Source organism: Cavia porcellus, unplaced genomic scaffold (genome assembly GCF_034190915.1).
Source record: "Cavia porcellus strain 051 isolate PalLab524CR breed Dunkin Hartley unplaced genomic scaffold, mCavPor4.1 scaffold_17, whole genome shotgun sequence".
Lineage (NCBI taxonomy): Eukaryota > Metazoa > Chordata > Mammalia > Rodentia > Caviidae > Cavia > Cavia porcellus.
Genome location: NW_026947500.1, coordinates 67,138,316 through 67,162,596, shown reverse-complemented (window position 1 = coordinate 67,162,596; position 24,281 = coordinate 67,138,316). Strand labels below are relative to the sequence as shown.

At 45.7% G+C, this 24,281-nt stretch overlaps 2 protein-coding genes across 3 annotated transcripts in view; one reads left to right on the top strand and one right to left on the bottom strand.

Annotated features, from left to right (window-relative positions):
- The window catches only part of LOC100734299 (zinc finger protein 883-like), an 18,339-nt gene extending 6,795 nt beyond the window's left edge, over positions 1–11,544 (top strand). Inside the window, exons 2-4 of one of the 2 annotated variants that reach the window (XM_063228572.1) lie at positions 975–1,101; positions 1,300–1,360; positions 11,388–11,544. In XM_063228572.1, the coding sequence (XP_063084642.1) occupies positions 975–1,101; positions 1,300–1,360; positions 11,388–11,544 (345 nt within the window). Of the gene's footprint in view, positions 1–974; positions 1,102–1,299; positions 1,361–2,240; positions 4,085–11,387 lie in introns of those variants that run through there. The other variant, XM_013157212.3, reaches the window with a different exon arrangement.
- LOC106028551 (zinc finger protein 14-like) lies at positions 10,553–24,281 on the bottom strand. Its single transcript, XM_013157080.2, has 4 exons — positions 24,116–24,281; positions 17,610–17,736; positions 17,364–17,424; positions 10,553–13,949 (listed from the first exon to the last, which is right to left on the bottom strand). The coding sequence occupies exons 1-4, from the start codon at positions 24,116–24,118 to the stop codon at positions 12,335–12,337; spliced, it is 1,806 nt and encodes a 601-aa protein (XP_013012534.2). The 5' UTR covers positions 24,119–24,281; the 3' UTR covers positions 10,553–12,334.

Genomic DNA, 24,281 nt, shown 5'->3' with positions numbered 1-24,281 from the left:
ATTGTCATGGCTCTGGGTCTTCGTCTGGACTCATGTGGGACATTGCTGTGGGATTCAGGCCCTTGGTTGAATATTCTGGGTCTTAAGTGTTGTGGACAGATTTTGTGCACTTTCTGTGTTAACTCCTGGTGACCAGCATAAAATAATGATATAAACTGCGTGTCCTGATTCTAATTGTTCTCCTCACAACCCCTGACTTCAACGTGTAGGTTTTCAAGGATGTATCTGATCATCCCTGACTCCAGTGTTAAACTTAGTGTGAGTTCTGCCACAGTTAGACTGTCTCCTGTCACGACTCGGTTTTCTGTTTATCTGTACACCCATTGGTGATTGAGTGCTTTTCCTTGGATCTGTTATTTGGCTTCTTGACAATACATAGCGTCACAGATAGTGTAAAGTTTTTGTACACAGTAGGCACCATAGCACTTCCTTATTCCTAAAGTTTTGAATGTTGCAAGACATTTATTATGCCTGGTAAATGTGGTCATCTGTTTTTCTTGTGTAGTTCAAAGTGTATTCTAGAAATTAGACAGGTTTACCAACATGCGTGAGTGCAGACATCTTGGGGACTGAGTGGTTTGTAAGAGCTGGACTGCCCTTCCGTGCCTCACTGCTCTGTGACACTCTGCCGTGCACACTGTAATGCTTTGCATTGTGTGGCGGGCCCTCTGCCTTGGATCTTATTTATTATTTAATTAGGACTAGCCTAATGGGGTGATGGAGGAGGCATCCAAGGAGAGGGAGTCAGTAGATGGAACAGTGCTGCCACGGGTTGGCGTGTCTCCCAGTGTCCCGGTCACACTGTGGATGCCATCCCAGTGGCAGCTGTGGACTCTAGGTGAGAACCACGCTGTGGTGGAGGTGCCTAGAAAACACGCTGAGAACACAGCAGCTGCGAAGATCTTGCAGAATTAGTGTTGGTCTCCGCTGCAGTGCATGTGGCTCTAATGGAAAGGGGTGTATGGCTGTTGCAGGAGGCAGTGACCTTGGAGGACGTGGCCGTGAACTTCACCCTGGAGGAGTGGGCGCTGCTGGACCCTGCCCAAAGGCAGCTCTACAGAGATGTGATGTGGGAGACCCTCAGGAACCTGATTGCCGTGGGTAAGGGTGACATCGTTCGCTAGTGACGCGGGAAACAGGTGTCGTGCTCATCAGCATTGATTCCTTATTTGGAAAATAAAAATGGAACATTTAGAGGAGCATTCTAGGCATAATCATGTAATACGATGAATCTGGCTAGACTCTAGCAGGTTTTCTGTCAGCTAATAATTGTTCTCAATTTTTGGCTCTACATTTTAGGACAAAAATATGAAGACCTGAACTTTGAAGACGAATCCCAAAACCCTGGGAGCTCTTTAAGGTAATTTGTATTCAGAAGAAAAAGCAGTGCCTTTCACAAATCCTGGTGGAAATTATAAAAGAAGCTAATGAGAGTAACAAACCCAGCTTCAAATCTATTGAAGCTGAAAAGGTTTTTCAGAAACGACTTGCACAGTGGATCAGGTGTGGAAATGGAGATACTGCAGCCTTTCCTGCTTCTGGGCACCAGCACAGTGCCGCAAGGGAGGGTCTCTCAGTGTTCATTGTTTACACATTTTGATTTCTGTGCAAAGTTATGGAACTGTTGTCTCAACTCACTGTTAGCCCTTGGGTATGAGGTATATATGAAGAAACAGACTTGTATTTACATTTAGTCCACATGCATGGTAGCATTATAGATGGGTAAGTATTCAGAATTCCACATGGGATTTGGTCCTAGTATTTGCATGAGGGAACCACCAATATATTTAGAAGTGACTAACATTTTGGGGGGAGGTACTAGGACTTGAACTCAGGACCTCATGTTTCCCAGGTAGGTACTGTGTCACTGGCCTGTGACTAACAATGAATGTTTACCAGATACCTATCATGGATACAATATTTAAAACAACTCACGAGCCATGTGTGGTGGTACACACCTGGAATCTCAACAGCGAGGGGTGAGGCAGGAAGATTGCTGTGAGTTAAGACAGGCAGGCAGGGCTACATAGTGAGTGCAAGGCAGGCCCACCTGCAGAGCAAGACCCTCTCTCAAAACAACCCAGAAACACGGTTACTGCTGCTTTGATGATACCTATCTTTGAGTCGTCCTGCAGGCAAGGAGGCCCCACGGGTGTCGATAGTGAGGACGTAAAACCAGTACGTCTTGTAAATTGTGAATATGCAAATCTTTTTTAATGTTCTTTGCTCCTTTTTTATAGAAGTCAAATTGTAGACAAACTCTATCAGTATAATGAAGGTACTCAACATGGAGGAATCTTCAACCAGGTTCCAGAACGTGTTGTGAAGGAGCAAAATCTCCCTCAAGCATCGCTGCGTAAGGGCTGTGTGTTGAGAGGTGGCCTCATTGGTCGGTCATCGCTAGAGGTGCCCCTTAGAGCTGACACTGTGTGCAGAATTTATGAGGACCAGGAATGTGGGAAGAAGATGAAACACAGGGAAAATGGGAAAACCTTGAGCTGTCCTCAAGGCTTCCAGAAAGCTGAAAGGTCACAGGCTGGAGCAAAACCTTGTGACCTGGAGCAAGATGGGCATGACCCTATGGATTCCCATTCTCTTCAGAAACAAGGGAGAATTTGCAGCGGGAAGGAATCGCATGTGGGGGAAAGGTACACGAATCCCAGTTCCCTTCAGACACGTGAAAGAATTCACACTGGAGAAGGCTATGTGTGTGTGCAGTGTGGGAAAGCCTTTGCTCGGCCCAGCTCCCTTCAGACACACAAAAGAACTCACACTAGAGAGAAACCCCACGCGTGCAAGCACTGTGGGAAAGTCTTTCGTCATTTCAGTTCCCTTCAGGCACATGAAAGAACTCACACTGGAGAGAAACCCTACGTGTGTAAGCAGTGTGGGAAAGCCTTTGCTCGGTTCAGCTCCCTCCAGACACATGAAAGAATTCACACTGGAGAGAAACCCTACGCGTGTAAGCAGTGTGGGAAGGCTTTCACTGACCTCAGTTCCCTTCGATACCATGAAAGAGCTCACCTGGGAGAGAAACCTTATGTATGTAGCCATTGTGGGAAAGCTTTTATTTGTTCTGGTACCTTAAAAAGACATGAAAGAGTTCACACTGGAGAGAAGCCTTATACATGTACAGAATGTCAGAAAAGTTTCATTTGTTCCAGTAGCCGTAAAAAGCATATGAAAATTCATGCAGCAGATAATCAGCGTTCATGTAAGCAATGTGGGAAAACCTTCATCCATCCAAGTTCTCTCCAATACCATGAAATGGTTCACAGTGGAGAGAAAACTGAGGTTTGTGATCAGTGTGGAAAAGCGTACATTCATGCCGCTTCCCTTCGATACCATCAAATAGTTTGCCATGGGAAAAAGCCCACCCGATGTAAGCAGTATGGAGATGAGTTCTCTGTGCCTGAGTTTCAGGGTTATGAAGGGACCCGCAGTGGAAAAGGTCAATATGAGTGTGAGCAGTGTGGGAAAGTCTTCTTTTGGCAAAGTAGTTTTCGAAGCCATAAAGAGCTCCACAGTGGAAGAAAACAATACGAATGTAAGCATTGTAGGAAAGCCTTCCGTTGGCAAACCAGTCTTCAAAGACATGAACAGTTTCACCATGAAGAGAAACGATATATGTGTGAGCAGTGTGGGAAAGCCTTCCTTTGGGAAAGTAGTTTCCAAAAACATAAAAAATTTCACAGTGGGGAGAAACCACGCAAGTGTAAGCAATGTGGGAAAGCTTTCTCTCGTCCTAGTCAGTTGAGAAAACATGAGAAAATTCACAGTAGAGGCTAAGCCTGTGGATAAGCAGGGTAGGAAAACCTGTGGATTACTCAGGTGTCCCTGATGCATGCAAAAACACTGCGGGGAAGGGCTAGCTGTCTGGCTGCCTTTCGCAGACATGGAAGAATCACAGTCGGAGGTAGCTGAGGTTGCAGGGGTGCCACCATGCCAGCTGCTGCTTCTCCTTTTAATGGAACAGTGATAAAACACTTTACATTCCTTTTACATGTTTACTTGATACATATTTCCTCTGGACCTAAAGCCCCATGAGCTTGAAATTAATAAACGGTTTCACCTTTAACTGAGACTCCCGCTAAATGTCCCACTGATTTTTTGTTTGTTTGCTGGATGTGTTCTTTTGCCCCGTGGGTATCTGCTGTCTGCTTTATTTTTATTTTTTTTTTTTTTGCCTACTCTTGTCTTGTTAGTATGTGATGTTTTGTGTTTTTAGCTTGGGGCCCTTGGAGCTTCCATACGGTATGTGGGAGGGAGGGGCGGTTTCTGTACCTCAGTATGCTGTGTGCAGCTCTGTGGGAAGGACCTGACTGTTTCCCCTCTGTCCCAGGGCTCACACTCCAGCATTTCTTTGCAAGCACATATTACAGTACTACAAGAAACAGCCCACGTTTCCAGGTGCAAATGCGGATCATTCTAAGGATACTGGGGACCGCTCTGGGTGTCTCATTGACATGTCACTCACAGAAACTGACAGTGAACGGTGTTAACTGGTCCCCCGTCTGCACAGATTTTGATTGTGTGCTATGGTTTTTCTTATGAAGAGCTGATGGGTCTTTTCCAAGCACAGCTGTAGCCACTGCCCTGTATGCATGCGTGTGTCTCTCAGGACTTCAGGGATGAGGCCGGTCGTAGGTGTCTTCAGATTCAGATGGAAGGATGCACCATGGCGGTGGTGCCGGCTTATCTCCCATTTTCACAGGATATTTGCCTGTTCACTGTGGTCTTAGAACTCCACTGTTTGCAGCCAGTGGTACGGTTTTGTCTGTCATGTTTTAGTGTGAGTTGTGATAGCTTAGACCCCAGAATAAAATCTAAGGAAGCAAGAAATTAAATTTGGGGAGCAAAGGCTTTATTTAGGCCAGGCCTGGTGACGAGTCTCTGGGAGCCAGTTTGGAGACTGTGCACCCCGAGACTGGAGAAGGGGATTTTAAAAGCTGGAGAAGTGGCGGGGTGGGGGACACACAGAGCTGTTAAGCTGTTGACCCAAATCTGGAAACTGTAAAGCTGTCCACTTCTGACAACATTGGGAGCCTTTGGTGCCTTTCAAGTTACTCACATCCTGCAGATAAGCATTATCTTGGAATAGTACACCTACAATAACATTTGGAGAAGAAAGTAGAAAGTTAATTATCTCAGGACAGCTCATTAGCGCTAACATGTGAGAAGGGGTCGAAAGTTTACAAAGAACTGAAACTTAAGTTTTTACAAGGATTTGAAACTTAACCTAGATAGATAGGTAGGAGGAAGAGGAGGCAGTACGGCACATTACAGAACAGAAATACAGCAAGATTACTTTTTTTTTCTTCTTCTGGGGAGGGGGAAACAAGGTCAGGTAAGGGTTATGCTAACAAGCAAGTATCCCTGCATACAAGCAAGTTACTTCAAACAAGTTTAAATTAGGAAAACATCCTGGTTTCCTCAGCAGAGAATAGAGAAGTCTAACAGTGATTATCAACCCCTGTTAGCTTGTTTTAGCACCACATCTGTTGTGTGTAGAGGGCAACAATGGTTAACATATCAATTAGGTAAGGTTTTGCAATTCTTTACAGAGAAGAGCATTGATTAACATATCAATTAGGTCACCCAGAGGGAGAAGGAAAACAAATACGGTATGGCCATGTTACAGGTAATTTGCTATAATACAAATATAATGAAGCTATTTTCTTAGAGTATAACGAGTCAGGTATGTATTTGTGACTTTTCAATCATGCATGCAATTTATGTTTAGTTTGCAGACGAATCCTTTTTTAATCTCATGTATTCGGATAACCACAACCTACTTTTAACTTAAATTCGCAGCACATGTTTGCAGTATACACAGCTTGTTGTATTTTAAGTCCCTTCCTGGTCATCCAGTTACATTCTGCTTTGTTGTTTAGCTCTGCCTCCCTTATTTTCACATGTTCATTTCATGCTCTGTCTCCTCTCAGGGAACGCCTTACTTGAATGACTCTCAAACCATTAAAGCTTCAGCTTTTCCCTTAAAAATGTGACTCACTTGTTGTCTGTTGGGTAGATGGAGTTACAATGTCTAATGTAGGTTTTCAGGCGTGGACCTGATCATCACTACCTCAGGTTTTAAAATCTCCAGAAGTCCACCAGAGTGTGCTCCATTGCCTGTCATGAGCCAAAATTCTGCCTCCCGTAAGCTCCTGAGTAGTGGTGGATTTCTTCCTCTTTGGAGATTGGTGAGGGAGCCTCTCAGTTCCAGTAGGACTTCAGGAAACCCCTGTTCCCTGTGGAAAAGACCAGAACCAACAGGGAAGAAGGAGCAACATGAGCTGAAGGGCAGGAGGGGAAATTAAAGCCCAGTAACTGAATGCACGCTCGAGGGCTGTGGCCTGTGGAGGGGCAGAGCAGGACCGCTCTTCTCTGCTGAATGCAGTGGTACAGTAAATGCCATGGCTTCTTTTACCGGATGCATTTTGCTGGCATTGTGTTTTTGAGAGCCAGACAAGCGGCAGAGGCAGGACTTCCGGATCTACACTCCTCTGAGTGCCCTGTCGGTGGGTGCCGGTAGCACTGGGATACCTTGGATGTCAGATACTCAGTTGAGGAACTAGATTGCTGGGAAATTTTGCACACTGTTTTCAGAGGGCAACAGTCATCCCCTTCATTTTGTCCAGCCTCTTGGATAATTCTCTTTAAATGTTTAGCATGGAGATGTATGAAATTCCATTGTGGGACTGTTTTGTGTCATTGGTGCTGATACATGGTGCTTGAACTTAAGACTTATTTTAACAGTAGTAGCAAACGCCAGGGTGAAAGCGCACAGCTGTAATCGCAGCCCTCTGGGTGGCTGTGAAGTCACAAGTTCATGCCTTACTTACTCAGAAAAGGAGCATCTTAGTGTGAGGTCATAAAACTAAAACAGCCTCCTAAGCCAGGCGTGGTGGTGCATGCCTGTAATTCCAGCACTCAGGAGGCTGATCCAGGAGGATCTAGGAGTTTGAGACCAGCTGGGCTACAAAGTGAGCCCAAGGCAGCCTGTACTGCATAGCGAGACCCTGTCTCAAAAAAGACAAATGAAAAATAGAGAAAGCAGAAACCCAAAAGGTGAGAGGTGTAGGTCTGTGTGTCACCCCTGGGTTCCATCCTAGCATGGCAAGAGAAACCAAGTGCAAACTAATTTAGGGGTCTGTAGGGCATCATGTTTTCATGTTTCAGTAGGCACAATGGGTCACTAACACATTTTATCTATCTGTGTCTTATCTATCTACATAATCTGGTTAAATGAATGATCAGTGGAAGCCAATCTCAGGTTGTGCTTCAGTTCTGTGTTATTCAGGGTCCAAAGAATAAAGTCAGTTGAATAAAAATGTGAGGAAATGTTTGAGGTGACCGTCACCGTGAGATGAAGAGTAGTCCCCTAGTAGCCTGCAGTAGAGGACGAGAAGCCAGTAGCCGCTCATTCTAAGCAGCTGGGAATCTTGGGGGCTGGAGTCAGGCGACCTGGCTGTTCCTGTGCTTCGTGTGAACACGGCGAAACCAAAGGGAGCAGGGACGCATCCTGGTCTGAAGCTGAAGGTCGGGAGCCCCCGGAGAGTTAACGTTTTAGGAATGTGGAGTTTGATGCACAACCCGGAAGGGTCACGTGTGCGTGATTGTACCGTCCGCCCAGGATCTGTTTATCGGTGCCCCGGCCTGTTCAGTGGTAATGTCCTTATTCGGGGGGGGGGTGTCTCCACTCGGCTCCCCCTTTTGTCGTCTTCCGTCCCTTTGCCTCCTCTTCCTCCTGTCCTCCGTGACGTGGGCAGCGTCCCTGTGTCGTGCCCTTCCAGTGATGTTTCTTCCTCATGGGATTCAAAGCAATGGAGCAACCTCCTGGAAGCTGTATTTCTGAGGGATTTTGTCACCTAAGTGTGATGAACACCATCATCTGCAGGGAACAGGAAACTTTACTCCTAGATGTTAAGCCGCTAAGCCTTCCCACTGAGACACCCTGAACGCTATGTGATCGTATATCTGGGCACCCGGGAGGAAGTCAAGGGGACACAGGAAGTGACCGCCACAAGATTCTGCAGTGCATCCTTCATCTGTTTTTGGCTCTCCGAGACTCTACCGCCCAGATGTCCCAGAGTTCATTTATCCACGCATCCTCGGTGTCTGGTGGGGTCGTTGTCATGGTTTGTGTGTAAGACAGCTGTGATGAGCGTGGTTACGCCAACTCTGTACTGTTTTCTTCAGGCAGTTTTATGGTGTTAGGAGTCCATGACTCAAACTTTGTGGCTCAGGTGACAGTCACACATCCGCCTTCGGAGGGCCTGGGATGAAAGCTGTCTGCCTGCGCGCTCCAAGGGAAATGTGCTTTTCAGCATGTGTGCCGTGCTGGGGATTAAGCTGGGGTCTTGTGCATGGCGTGCGAGCCCTGTAGCACTGAAGATCTCCAGCCCTTGGTTATTTATGTATTTATGTATTTATTTTGAGACAGAATCTAAGTTGCTAACCCTGGCCTAGAGCTTTCAATTCTCCTGTCTGTGCCTCCTGAGTAGCTCTGATTACAGGGAGGTGCCACCAAACCCTGCTTACTTGCCAGTGAGCCCCAAGTGACCACACTTGGGGTTAAGAAGCAGAATGCAGCCCTGCTCCAGCAAACCAGGGGCTGCTGCAGGTCCCATCTCCGTCCCGGAGCGGTAACCACCCCGGCATCTGGAATGATGCTGCTCGGATGCGTGCCTGTAGCTGTGATGACTGCCTTTGGCATTTCTGTGCCCTGCATGAACACAGCGCTGTCCGAAGCAGTAAGGAGACCTTTTCCACAGGTGCATCCCCACCCGCCACCCCGTGACAGCCCTGCACTGCTGCCCTGTCACCCCAGGCCCCTAAGTGGCCTTTATTTTCATCATCTTCATGCCAGGAAAAAGATGACGAGGGACCCATGAGGCAGAGGCGGCGCCCCGGGCATCGGTTGTGGCGGGGGTGCTGGGGCCAAGCCCGGGCTCCGCGGTCCTCGCCCCATTTCCTCCCTTCCATGCTGCCTCTTCCCTCTTCTTCCTCTTGTGCTGTCTCCTTTCTCACCTTCCTCCTGTTCACCCTCCCGTGGCTCCTTCCCACCCTCCACGCCTTTCTTCCATCCTCTCCCCTTCCCCACTGTTTCCTCTCCCCCTCCTTCCCTCTTCCTAATTACGTCCCAGTAGCCCTGACTCGGTGAGTATTAATCAGCACCACTGTTTCGTGATGTTTCAGGGCAGATGCAAGAGTAGTGTCCATCTCGTGTCAGAGAAAGGCCAGCATGTAGACCAGCTTGGCAGGGCTGCCGGTGAGCAGCCGAGTTTCCTAGGGTTACTTTTAGTGCAGACTGCAGCAAGGGAAAAGTTGCCTGTTCTCATGTGCTAAACTACTGTTTGATGGGGCACTAATTAGTAAGAAGGGTCCTTGAGAAAAGTTGTGTTCTACTTCCATTGAATCTTAACAGGAAACTGCTCCAATCTTGGTCAAAGGTCTAGTTTTAGTCTCGGCTGATTCTGAGCTACAAGGGAGTGAGTGTGTGTGTGTGTGAGCACGCACCCTAAGGTGGCGCCCTCCTGCCTGGGCTTTGGGTGACAGTCCTGCCTGCCCTGCAGTGGGGCTCCTGGGAAGGGCAGGCAGGAGCAGAGCACTTGGCCTCTCCCACAGACCCCTCTTGCTTTTGATCCTGCTTTTCTTGTTTCAGTTCGTGCCCGATGAAGACAGCAGTTCAGCACAGGGTAGCTCAGGGCTTCCATGCTGACGTGTCCCACAGGTCACCCACTGCCGCCAGCAGTCTCCACTGCACCTGTGCAGCCTCTCCTGGGCAAGTTGTCCCTTAGATGGCCACCCCTCTAAAAGGAAGATGTTTCCTTTACATCTTTCCAAGAAATTTACACATTTGCTGCCTGATACATATGTATAGCTTTATCTCCAAACTTGAATTCACATCTTAAGCCCAAACAAAAACAACTCTCAAGCACTGCAAAATTAAGAACGGTGTATGCGAACCATGGTGGTACACACCAAGGCCCGTCTTCCCTGTGAACATTCACACTTGAGCAAACAGTGAGACAAAGCTAAGGAGTCCCTACATGTGGGAGCAAAAATGGCTGGGATGACATCCTTACACACCTGGTGTTTTCCTCTCCAGTAATGGGAATCGAACTTGGGACCTTGTGCCTGCTAGGGGACGCTGCACTTTGGGTTTCCATACAGACTTAAAACTCTAATGCTTACTAAAGTTCCTATGCACTGCCCACTGCAGCCCTTCTTTCCCCTTATACACACAGTGCCATTTTCTAGCTATGTGGAGTCTCACAAACACAGGGTCAGCATTTCGAGGGTTTGATGTCTCCTGCCTTTCTATCCATCACTGACCGCTTGGGTTACTTGTGTTAAACTCTGCACTGTGGTCTACAGCACCGCCATGGGTAAGGCCTGCCATAATTAACGTGCGAAGCATATTCTCCAAAGCAGAGCTTCACTCGATAGGGATGATCTGTGTTCTTTCCTAGGCTCAACTCTGCTAAGATACTGTGTCATATGGCTCCTCTGACTCACAGAAGAGCCTGAAAGTAATACAGGCATGTCAAGGAATAGCTGGATTTTTATTTATAACTGATACGAGGAACATCGTAGACTTGGTGTGAAAATTAAACACCCTGGAGCTGATTATGTGCAATAAACTATGACAAAACACTTAACTCTAAAATACACATCACAGTATAGGATTCTGTCCAATCTTATGCTAGTGATAACATCTGATGCAAGTTACACAAAGATTTTACATTTCCTAGAGTGGTGCACTGAATGGAAACTTGTGGATGAAAACCATTACAGAGAGTGTTCACTGCTCAGTACATCCGACTGAGGGGAACGCTGTACCAGTGAGCAGCAGCGAACATCCTAAAACTGCACCTGTCACAAAGCCCGTGGTCAGTGCTGTACAGTCAGATGTGGGGAGTGCACAGGCTTATTATAACCCTTACACATCATGTAACAAAGCTGTAGTCCAGGTGGTCTCTGATAAGTACTTGGCCTAATACATCTTTTGTGTGAGCAAAAGACAAATTACAACCCCTGTGTAAGGTTTTGAGATATTTGCATATAAAGTACAATGGGAAAACACTGCATACTAATGACTCCGTATCAGAGATGCTCAGCAGTTAGACAGTGAATCTGTATTGAGAATATAGAGCTCTCTTCTAGATGGAGAAAGAAGACATTTGTTCATCTCCAGGATGCAGCACATTGAAGAGGTTTCAATTTGCCCATGAATGCAAAACAGTTCAAAATGTCAAGTCAAGACAAAGTTTATTGGTTCATTTTCCAAAATCATGCATTTTTTTGAACTTTCAGAATACTTTCACCTTAATGCACTAATGATATTTTGCTTTCATTTTTGTTTTCTGTCTTTGAGGCAGGGTCTCGATGTGCAGTTCAGGCTGGCCCCGAGTTCACTTTGTAGCGCAGGCTGGTGTCGAGCTCATATCCATTCTCCTGCCTCAGCCTCCCAAGTGCTTCCACGCCGGGCAATGTTGCTGTTTCTATTTAACAAGCTGGAATTCTGCACCTAACTAGTGGGCTCCACTGATCTCCCACCTCTCCTTCCCCAGTAGCAGCACCACAGGGAGGCATCTCGCTGGTCTGTGTGACATCTAGAAGCACAATTTGAAACATGTACCCCACAGGCCTCTATTAAAAATGGATCATTTTACATATGCAATGAGAGTCTCAGCAAGTGTTGCTCACCGTGTGCTTTCTAAAGCATGCCACACGGATTACTTTGCATAGAACTCTGTCACTTTTATAGGACTCTCCTGTATCAGGAATTTTCATATGACTTTAACACAACTTTTCACAACTGACAACTCTTTTTTTCACAATTACAAGGTTTGGAGCCAGTGTGCATCCAAACACATGCTAAATACTTCGGCACATTTCTTCACGTCACGGTTTTTCACTAACACGTTACAGCTGTGGCTCAGGTAAGGTGAGTAAAGGCATTCCCACATGCTTTGTATTAATAGAAGGCCTCTCCTGTGCAGCCCCACGAACACAAGAAAAGTATTCTGAACATGAGGCCTTCTCACGGTTTATCTGGGATTACTCTTAGCTATGAGCTCCTCTGTAAAAACAAGTATGACAATTACAGGCTTTCACACATGGCAAACGCAGATGGTTTCTTTCCAGTGAGTGATCACATGTATTAGAGGAATGGGCAATCTGCACGACTTTCCAGATTGCTCAGCTTAGTCTTCATTGTGAGGTTTTTAATTGTTTTTGGTAATGGGAATTGAACTCAGGACCTTGTGCTTGCCAGGCAGGGGCTGTGCTGCTGAGCTGTATCTCTAGCACTTTTAATGGCTTTTTAAGTGACTAGCAGGACAAGAGAAAGCTCTCCTACACTGCTTACTTCATATAGTTTATTTCCACTGTGCACTTTTTTATGTCTATGAAGACTCCTTTCCCAAAGGAAGGCTTTCCCACATTCCTTACACTTGTACAGTTTCTCTCCACTGTGAAGTTTTTTATGTTGTTGAAAACTACTTTCCCAAAGAAAGGTTTTCCCACATTGCTTACATTCATATGATTTCTCTCCACTGTGAACTTTTTTATGTCTTTGAAAATTATTTTCCCAACGGAAGGCTTTCCCACACTGCTTACACTTGTAAGGCCTCTCTTCAGTGTGAACTCTTTTATGTCTGTCAAAACCTCGTTTCCAACGGAAGACTTTCCCACACTGCTTACACTCATACGGTTTTTCTTCACTGTGAACTCTTTTATGTCTATGAAAAGCACTTTCCCAAAGGAAGGATTTCCCACATTGCTTACACTGATATGGTTTTTCTTCACTGTGAACTCTCTTATGTCTGTGAAAAGCACTTTCCCAAAGGAAGGATTTCCCACACTGCTCACACTCAGGTAATTTCTCTCCCATGTGAACTTTCTCATGTCTTTGAATGTCACGTTCCCAACGGAAGGCTTTACCACACTGCTTACATTCATATAGTTTCTCTCCAGAGTGAAGCTTGGCATGTCTCTGAAGACTATTTTCCCAACGGAAGGCTTTACCACACTGTTTACACTCATATAATTTCTCTGCAGAGTGGAGTTTTGTATGTCTCTGAAGATTTTTTGCCCAAAGGAAGGCTTTCCCACACTGCTTACAGACACATGGTTTTTCCCCAGTATGAACTTTCTTATGTTGTTGAAGGGCACTGTAAGACAAGAAAAGCTTTTCACATTCTATACAAATGTAAGGCTTCTCTCCAGTGTGAATCCTTTCATGTATTCGAAAGGCACCGGAACACACAAAACCCTTGCCACAGTAGTTACACACGTAGGGTTTCTCTCCACGGTGAGCCCGTTCATGGTACTGAAGGGAGCTCTGGTGTGAGAAGGCTTTCCCACACTGCCTGCACACATAGGGTTTCACTCCAGTGTGAGTTCTTTCATGTGTCTGAAGGCCACCTGAACGGCTGAAAGCTTTCCCACAGTGCTTACACACATACGGTTTCTCTCCAGTGTGAATCCTTTCATGTATTTGAAGGGAGCTGTAACTTCTACAGATCTTCCCACAGTGCTTACATACACGGCATTTCCTTCCACTGTGAATTCTTTTAGGTCTTTGCAGTACACTGTAGTAAGTAAAGTCATTCCCATGTTGCCTACACTCATGGAGTTCCTCTCCAATTTGAATTCTTTCAGTCTTCTGAAAGTCTTGGGGATAACTGAAGGTTTTCCCACTTTCCTTACGGTGATAAGGGCTCTCTTGATTCTCATGAAGTCTGAAATAAGTGTGACCCTTAAGGGTCAGCTCATGGGGTGAGAAACTAATGTGGGCCTCTCCCAAAAAGCAGCCTTCGGACGGTGGAACTCCAGGGGGAGCTTTCTTCTTTACCACATGCTCTGGTGTCTGGTTGAAGTTTTCACCGCACTGACTGCTTCTGCTATATTCACGAAGTTTTCCTATTACTTGATTTCTATTAAAAAAAAAACATGAATAAAATTTTGGATATTCATGATTTACTACAAGTGTTGATTTTATGCTCTGTAACAGTTTTTGCATACATGTGGACTTACTGATCTGCAGAATTACTCAAGCACTGATGTTGTCATCTGCATTAGATGTTTGGCAAACACTGAATTTCAAAGTCTCTTTTGTAGATACTGGAGTACTGCTGATAAATTCTAAGAACCAAAACCATGCTGATTTCAAAATACCTACACATTAAAACATTACTATGAATACTGGTTTAAATGTGAATAAAAAATTCATTTTTATCACATTTATCTTGTATTGAGACCCTGATTGTAATTTCACATAACATTTTAATAACTCTGTATATGAAGCAAAATCTGTAAATATTCAACCATCAGAAACTGTCACTTAAAGCTAGGTATGGTGGCTCAGGCCTGTAATCCCATCACTTGCTAGGCTGAAGCAGGAGGATCACCATGATTGAAGATCAGCCTGCACTATACACAGCAAGACTCTAACTAAAATCCCACCTCCACGCCCCCCAAAAAGAGAAAAAGAAAAGAAACCGTTACTTATAGCACCATGTCAGTGTACAGAAGTATCAAAGATAGCACATTTCAGTTGCCACATATAGATGTTTACTTTATATTTCATTTCTAAAAAGTTTCCATTGATTAAATCAAATCGAAGCTGGTTTTGTTTCTATTATTTATCTGTTTCTAAGATTTGCTGAAATTCCAAGACTTGTGAAGGACAGTGTTTCGCATACATGTTACCTCGCGCCCACACCCCACACTGGAGCAGGGAGGACCTGGAACTAGGGACTCTGCCCCCCAGCCAGTGCCAATGTCCATGCCAAGGTACCATGTAGAGTCAGGAGGACCCAGGAGCTGCATGCCCTCCACCCAGGTCTGGTATCCTCACAGGACAGGAGCAGAGACCAGCGACAGACTGACCTGACCCAAGAAGAATCAACACCCGGGAGACTTTGGCTACAGCGCTGAGGTGATGCCCTACCCCAGGGACGGGGTGGGAGACAGAGCTGGGGATAAGGCTGGAGACTGTGACTGCAAACAGGGATTTATGAGGCTCGGCTGGGAGGCCCAGGTAAGACCAGGAAGGTCATGGAGGCTTGTAATTATGCTATGGGAGGTTTGGGGGGTAAATATCAAAGGCGCAGTCCTAAAGCAGAGAGGATTAAGTCTAGCAGTTAAGTTTGGGCTGGTCCTGCTGCCTGCATCCTGCAGAAATTGGCAGTCTGAATCACTGTAGGTCGATATAATAGTTGCCTAATTGTCTTTACTAAAATCATAGTCCTCTTCATACTACGCAGCAGCCGGAAGGTAAGGTATTTCTCACTGACTGATTACTGAGACATGAAAGCTAACTTTGTACTGTACTACAGCCAAAGCAGCATAGAGAAATGCGAAGACACAAGAATGCAAATTTCATCGAGAACTGGCTTAGAGGCATCAAGGAGGAGGAAACCATAAGCCACACAGCAGGGAGATCAGAAAGGGTAGCAGTGGAGTTTGAACACTTCAGTAGGTACTTGATGAATTTCAAGAAGATACAACCTATCACACAAGACCAAAAAGAAACAAATATCAACAAATCTATGAAAGACACTAATAAACTAAACTTTTTGTGTTAGTGGCACTAAGGAAAGATATAAAACATGAATGCCTAATGTAGAATGGAATGGGAATCTAGAAGAAAGTTCAGCAGCTCGGCGTGGTGGCACACACCTGTCATCTCAGCACTCGGGAGGCTGAGGCAGGAGGCCTGCATGAGTTTGAGGCCAGCCTGGGCTACAAAGTGAGTCCAAGGCCAACCTGAACTGCATAGTGAAACCCTTTCTCAAAAAAGACAAAACAAAAACAAAAAAATCCCCAAAGCAAAAAACAAAACAAAACAAAAATAACAAAAAAGTAGGATACTTCCATGAAAAAGAGAACAAATTTGTGACTATCAAACCAACACTCCAAAAAACTCTCAAGGATATCCTAAGGGACAATGTCTTAGCTACTTTTCTCTCATTGCTGAGACAAAATACTGCCCAAAATGAACGAAAGGTTTATTTAGCTCAGTTTTTGAAGGCTTCAGTTCATAATCTGACTCCAAGTCAGGCTGGGGTGCCTGAGGGGTAACATGGTGGCTGCGGCAGATACCAGAAGCCACAAAACCTAAGGGCCTCCTGCCCTCCTGTGTGTTATAGGCCAGCTCCCTGTTCCTGGGCGGGAGCATCACTCGACGATGAGCCAATCAAACAGCAGACGCAGCTGCCTGCAGAAACCCTCCCCGCCCATGACTGCATGAGGCTTGGGGAGACCTTTAAACACAAATCATAACAGACAATGAACCTAACCATGCCAAAAGGTGCAGTAAAATGAATACATCAGGCAGGGTTAGTAACCATGTAGAAGGAAAAGACAGCGAAGGAGTAGCAGGAAATTAACCCAATGACAGGGATAGGTGAACATCTACTGATTATAACTACAAATGAAAATGGACTCCACTCACCAATCAAAAAGCACAGCTCAGCAGAGTGGACCAAGAAACAAACTCCAGTGATGGTGCATAGAAGAAACACACTTAACACACAGGAAACACCAGTGGAGTGAAGAGACAATCTACAGGATGGGAAACTTTACCATCTCCTCCGGGGATAAAGAGCTAATATCTAGAATACATGACGAACCTTAAAACAAATCAGACCTCTCCAAAATAAAAGACCCAATCAAAAGACAGGCAACGGAAATGAACAGACAGCTCTAAGAAGTACGAATGGTCAATAATACATGAAACATTGCTCGTCGACACTGGCTGTCAGAGAGACGCAAATCAAGGCTACACTGAGTCCCTCTCAAAAGTGGCTATGATCAATACATCTGGTAATGAGAGATGCCAGCGTGGGTATGGGGAGGAGAGCTGCTCTGTTCTGCCAGTGGGATGTAAGCCAGCGCAACCACTACGGAAACCAGGGTGGCGATCCTACAAGACACTCCCAGTGTTCCTGAGGAAGTGTTTCCCCAAAAGAGTTAAAGTGAGGAAAATGTCTGCACCACAAAGAAAGATGAATGTGAGGCACGTGCAAGTAAGTGGAGCAACATGAGAGTATACCCTAAGGGACCAGTTCAAAGACCACACGGCTTCTCTAGCGTGAAATGCTCGCCCAGCAGCGATACATGTATACACGTACATAAAGAGAAAAACACGAGATCAGCAGGAAGGCCGAAGTTGGAACAGTTCCCCGAATTACAGTGCCCTGTTTCAAAACTATTTCTTCATGTGCAGTTATTTCTTGACCCTAATCTTAGCTAAGAGTAAATGAATAAACTCATTTAAGTAGTTGTGAACTTTACTGTAATGTTGAAATTTTTCCTAATGCAATCTTTATGAGAGAAAAACTTACTTTAGATTCTTCCTCTGCCCTTGGCACTCCTCTCCAATGCCTGGGTCTTCACGTCTTCCTTCTGAAATGTGAAGCCAGAAAGATCATTAGCAATAATTAACCATCAGAGGCTAGCTGATTCATTGCATTACATGATGATGCCTGGATACTTCTCTAAAGATCACTAGTTCCATTTTCCAAAATGGAAATGTGCCGATGAGCCAGACACACTTGTTCCGATGCCCTAGGGAAGGTGGTTTCCTTTACCCACGGCAACCAGGTTCCTCAGGGTCTCCCACATCACGTCGCTGTGCAGCTGCTTCTGAGCTGGAGCCAGCAGCGCCCACTCCTCCGGGGTGAAGCTCACGGCCACGTCCTTCAAGGTCACTGCCTCCTGCAATGGCCACACAAACATCTGGGTAACAGTGACATTCGATCTGATGTCACTTCACCTCTCTGTCTCCTCCCGCGTGTCTACTGGCCACCTGGGTCACCGCGTTCTCATTCTCCACATGCCCACCCTCTCACGGAGTAACTCTAGCAGTGTGTGGGTGAACCGCGTGGCCCATGCCAACCTCTCTCGGTACAAGGGATCTATGTGACAATTTCCTGCTGCCGAGCGCTCTGGAGGGAGCAAACATCAAACAGCACATTCTCAGAGCTGGCCCCGGGGTGGACTTCACTAACGAGTCCCGCTAAAGGGGGGCATGGCTTATCACCATCCCTGGGGTGCATCCGTAACAGGTGGGTTTGACAGATGTCATTTAAAACCTCCTCGTGATTTGCTCCTCAGGGAATTGAACACAGCCTCTGTGACTGCACTGAGAGACACCTTCTGCAGGCTTCTGATTGGTGTCTCTAAAGCTAATTTATAATTAAGTAACGAGAGTAATGGAAGGTAATTCACTAATCCACTGGCAAGGAGCACTGAACCGGGAGGATGGTGTCTGTTCTTAGAAAGAGCTCAGATCCCTAAGAGGTCTTCTATCGTGCAAACTGATAAACTCTACAGTTTGTAGAACACGTCTTTAACTAGACAAGAAAAGCTACATGTAGTGGGCATAATAAATGTCATCCAACATTTAAAATATTAAGAATAAAAAAAGAGCATATTCCTTAATAGCCACAAAACTTAAGAAATACACATTCTAAAAAAAAAGAAAAAAAGAAAAACACATTCTGCAAACTGTATTATTGACACAGATCGGGAAAAAAAAAAACAGATCCAAGGAAAGGAAATCGTTTACCAGTGAGCTGACAAGTAAACAAAAAACTGCCTGGTGACAAGGGAGACGTTCCACAACACTGACAATAGAAACCCACTTTCCCTGTTGTCAGTTTCATCTGTTCGACAGACAACAGATGATAGCTTGAGGAGGGGAGGGTTACAGCTCAGTGGCACGGTGCCTGCCTGGCAAGCCCAGGTACTAAGTTTGAGTATTGGCACAAGAAAAAAAAAAAAAAAAAGCCTCACTACAAATTATGAGGTGAAACAATTATTGAGGGTAAAAAAAGATGCTTGAATTCTTCAAGAGTCGGCAATGTGATCTTTAAATAAAAGTAATTTCCTCAAGGAAATGGATGGTGAAATTTAGCACATGAAAAATTAAGGGAGTCAAGAGCCAAAATGAAAATTAGCTGGAGTTCGTGTGAAAGAAAAAGATCAGTTTGCAGAGCACAACTGTAAAAAGCAGGTGACTGAAAACGAGGAAATGCATACCTAGCTCAAAACACGATACAGAAAACAAGATACACCCACGGTTGAAAAATTTAAGTCACAAGTAAGAAAGACCAGAGGAAACAAAATACTTTGTGTGAACGAGGGGTCAGTGAATGTGACCCTCTTCCTCGTCATCTTGCTGGAATCTGAATGTGATCCACCCACCTGCTCTTCTCTACTGTCACAAGGTGATCTGTGCATTTGTAGTGCAAAACACACCAACTACTTCTGCAGCACTGTAATACAAGCTTGCAAAAAATGTGAGACTGTGACCACGGAAAGAGGTGAGCAAACAGGTTTTCTGTGCCTCGTATATGGGACACAAATAAAATATACTCAGCCAAGCAATCTATCCGGTACGTGTCCCTTAAGATTCCTTTAATACAATACAGGCTGAAAGTTCCAGGGGGTCAAAACGGAAAGAATAACACTTAACAACAACAAAAAAAAGGTCACGTGCAAAGGAAGTCAGGAGTGTGGTGACCCAGGAGGCAAGAGAGGGCTCTGGCTGGTGAAATCCCCCCGCAGACTGTACCTGCCGAAGGTCTACTAGGGACGTTTGTTAGGATGCCGGCCATAATTACTGAAGACTTTTAACTTTCTAATTATTCTTTTCTAAATCCACTTCATGATGAATGATTTCAATGAAGAACTCTATTCAGGAGAACTCTATTCATGTCTGTCTGTCCTGAGTGAGGGACATGGGTCATGGCTACAGCTCGGCAGCCACCAGGAACCCAGAGCCAGCAGCAGTCAGATGGCAGGGCGGGTTCACAGCGCGCAGACACTCTGTCACCGGAAACTACAAAGCCACAGTGATTAAAAAAAAAAAAAAAAAAAAAAAACACGTACGGATCAACACAACAGAATGGAATATCCAGGGACAATCTCACACATCTGGATATTTGATTTTTGACACAGGGATCAAAACCATGCCCTGGAGGAAAGACAGACTCTTAGATACTCGGAGCTGGGGAAATTAGACCTTCACATGAAGACTGAGTCTATGCCCCTACGTCTCACCGTGCACTACACTAAAAAGCAATAATCCGAGGTCTACTGCTTACAATAGTTAAAATAGAAACAATCTGCCTGACAATAAAATAACCTCTTGAGAACCTACAAATAGGGAAGGACATTGTGAATGCAACCCCCACAGCGCAGGAAACAGTACCAAGACCTGACAGAGGACCAATACACAAAAATGAGACCCCTTGAACTATAACTCAGTAAAACCAAGGGTTACTGGAATAAATGGATGATTCACCGAAGAAAAGGTGGTACAAATGGCCAACTTATAGTTGAAGGCGTGTTCAACATCACCCAGCCAGTGGAAAAATGCAAAAGAAAATACCACTGAAACTGTGTTTTGCTCTAGAAAGATCTTCGCATAATCACATAGGAAGAACAGGAGAGGCTTTTGTGAAAGAAGCTTTTTTACACTGCTGCTGGGAACGAGAACAGGTACAACCACTATAGAAATCAGTACAGAGATTCCTTACAGAGGTAAAATTAAATCCCATGCGATCTGGTCCAGATACTCCCTTCCTAAGGCGTTAAAGATGCCATGTTACAGTGACACACTCACACCCATAATGTAGTCATTGTGTAATGCAAACAATAAAAAATAAAAACAAAAAAATACCAAAACTTCTATATTCATTTCTTCACTAGAAGCAACTTAGTTTATCCATTTACTGCCTCCAGGGATTAGTGATGCCTGACTTCCGTGGAATCCAATTTAGCTCAGCTCAAGTATCAGCACACACGACAGTACTAGAAGACAACACTCTTTGGTGCGTCTCCTGAGGCAGACTCACACAGGGTCCACACAGCCACTTTGGTGACATCCACCCGCAGCCTCCCTGGTTCTCACCCTCCTAACGCTCTGAGAACGTAACGTTTACAGTTCTACTATGTACACTGCATTGATGCTTACTTCAAATTTATCTTTTTGTTTCTAATCCAGATCTTCCTCACATACTGGAAGTCACACATTGCTGGTGGTATATAAAACAGGGCCGTTACTTTGCGAAAGGTTGTTGTAGCAGACTTTTTTTTTTGGAACTCAGGATCTCACAGGTGCCAGCAGGCGCTGTGCCCCTGAGCTACATCCCCAGCCCTAAGGCTCTTGTATTCATGAAATAATTATTATAAAGTGTTAACGGTCCAGGTCCATAACACAATCGTGCATCCTGCATTCATTCTAAGAACAGTGTATCTGGCGTCCCCCTTTAGACGAGCATTTAAGAGCTGCATCTATGACAGCCTCCCTCCTGGTAGGGAACCAGGTCACATGGGTTCACATGGCCAGAGGCAGGCGGTGAGTCTGTGCCGACTCTCCCTCCCCTTCCCTACACACTACCAGGACTCCCTGATGCTGAACCCATGCACACAACTTTTCTAACCCTAATTCCCCAAGAGACCACCGCTACATATCATTAGGCAATTTCCAGATCGCACTGTGAGCACTGGATCCCAGCATCATTTTTTGGCAGGTTTGCTGATTATACTGTATCTTATAGCACTGCAGTTTCTGTTCTGTTCTATGTTATGGTACTCATGGAAGAGTTATGCAAATAAAAGCAGTCATGGAGCTGGAGCTTCCTCTTGCCTTTTCTTTGCTCTGAATATTGTCTTTTTTTTGGTCTTTTTCCTTTTTATCGGTACTGGGGATCTAACTCACGACTGCCTGCTTGCAAGGCAGGTGCTTATGCTGCTGAGCAAAATCCCCAGCCCCTGCTCTGAATATTGTAATGCACATACTGTAATGTACAGTCCACCAATGCACCATGGACCCAGCCTCAGGAACAGAACTCGGTTATTACATGAGGAATGTTGTGCTGATTCTATGCTTTTTAATATTGTTTCAACACAGCATGAAAAAAATTAATGATTTATTACACGAATTATTTTTCCTTCTTTAGCCTTTTATCACTGTATCCATTCCACATTTACCAAGAAAATCATAACCTGTAACTTACACCATCAAGTCAAAACCTGGAAATGTTGGCGTAAAATGGCATTTTATAGGGAGAAGACGTCAGCTGGGGAAACAGAAGGGAGGTCGTCCTGGGTGCCAGCCCGTTTAACCTGCGAGTCACATGGAATGTGCACTCAGGAGGTCAAACACCTTCCTGGCTTAGAGACCACTCTCTATAGGCAGATGCAGCCCACAACGGATCCTCCCCAGGGGGACAGGGAGCTGAACAACCGGGAAATGTCCCTCTGGGCCCTCCACACAGCCCTCTTCCATTTCTCCCATCATGCAAAGCTCCTTCCCCTGCAAGCTTAATGCACATCAGCTAACAAACACACCACTCAGGGTCAGTACAAGGTTCTCACCACTGCTGTGTTTTTTTCATGTCACAAGTGACACAAAATGTATGGAACTGGCTGATCACCAAGCAATTCTCCAACACCTACTGGCTGTCTCATAATTCAACTCTGACACTACCTAGACAGACCAAGATCTCAATGATTCAGGACTCCCTCTCTTCACACTGGTGTCCCCAGCATAGATACCACTTCAAGGTCTGCTTGCCAGTGTGGTCATCAGTCCCCTTTCTGAAATCTGATCAGCATGGGAGTTTTGACCCGCTTTGTTTCCTACCTGGGCTAGTTCATCCCTCCTTAGGCAACCTGTTGTTCCCCCGATCCCGGGAGGTCACCGTATTGATGTCGAACTTAGTGCGGACACCCTATCAGCATAGTGCACTGCAGCCCAGAACTCCTGGACTCAAGCAATCCTCCCACCTCAGCCTCCCGAGTAGCTGGGACTACTGGTGCGTGCCACCACGCCCGGCGCCTTTCTTTAATCTGCAGGGGTGGCACCCTAGAGTTACCTATCCAGTTACATTAAATCAGATATTGTCTGATTTAAAGGCACTATGATAACCAATCGAAGACACTGCCATTAATAAGAAATTCCCAAGAATTTTAGAGGATCTGAGTCTCACACAGGACCAAAGTTTCATTTTTTAAAAAAAACACCACACATCTACCTCAACTCTCAAATACAAACTTTCCTCCAGAGGCAACACAAAGGCGGCTTTCTGAGACTGCGCTTCTCAAATTTCCTTCGTGGGCATAAGTAGACCAACTCGGTGGGCATAAAGGCAAACGAATAAAGATGTTGATCTCATGCAAATGCCATAAGCCTGCTAACTAGATGATTCAAGAGCTCCCAAGCCCTATTTCTATTTTTGAGGAACAGCTTACTGCAAACGGACACTGTTCCCTCCTTTGTTAATCACCGACGAGGCAAACACACCGCACAATCTATTTTTTTTTTTTTTTTTTTGCCTAAAATATGATCAGTCAAACTAATCAGTACAGAGGTGCGAGAGGAATTTGCTAAACTGCCTTTCTTCCTAGAGGCCGGGGATCCAGCACACAAACTCCCTGTCGCAGTCACACTGAGTACAGGCTAAGGACCCAACCTCAGGGGAAAACCTTCTGCGGACACGGACCTGACTTTTCCTCCTTCCCAGCCCCTCTTCCTGTTCCCTTCTACTCCTTCGCTCCTCCAATGGAAAATAAAGTCTCCCGCCCAACCCGAGATCCCTGAAGTCTGCAATACTCCTTCCAAATACAGCAAACTCATCAACCCCCCCAAGAAGCACTTGGTTTTTTAACACAATGTTTATAGAAACAGTCCGTGCGAAAACAATCAGGTCAAAGAGAGCCACACGATCCCGCTTCCGCTCAAACTTCCTATTACAGGGTACAGGGTTCCCCTTTTTCAGTGAGACTGGTGCGCCTGGAAATTCAGGATTTTTTTTGGCAAGGGGCGCCATCTGTCAGACGCACTGTGACAGCGAGGGAATGAGTTGCTCCTTCCTTGAATCCCAAACATGCAGGAGAAACGGAGCCCAGAGAGGAGAAAGCAGCGCAAGCAGGGAGCAGGGAGCCCACGCGGCAGAGCGCGAACCCACGCGGAGGCTCCGGGCCGAGCCCCAGCAGCCGCTCGGAGCCCGCAGGACCCGGGTCCCGGCTGCAGCCGCAGCGTAGCCCCTCGTCCCCGCCGCCGGACGCCCCGCTCCCTGCTCACCATTCTCAGCTTCCGGGGTGACCCGGGGTCCCAGCCAAGGGTCCTGCAGCTCTCAGGGGTCACACAGCGAGCGGGGAAGAGGCAGCTGCGACCCTCAGCCCCAGGCACCGCTATCAAACACCCCGACCGGAAAACAACTTCCGGGAGCCTCGCGACCCCCGGAAGA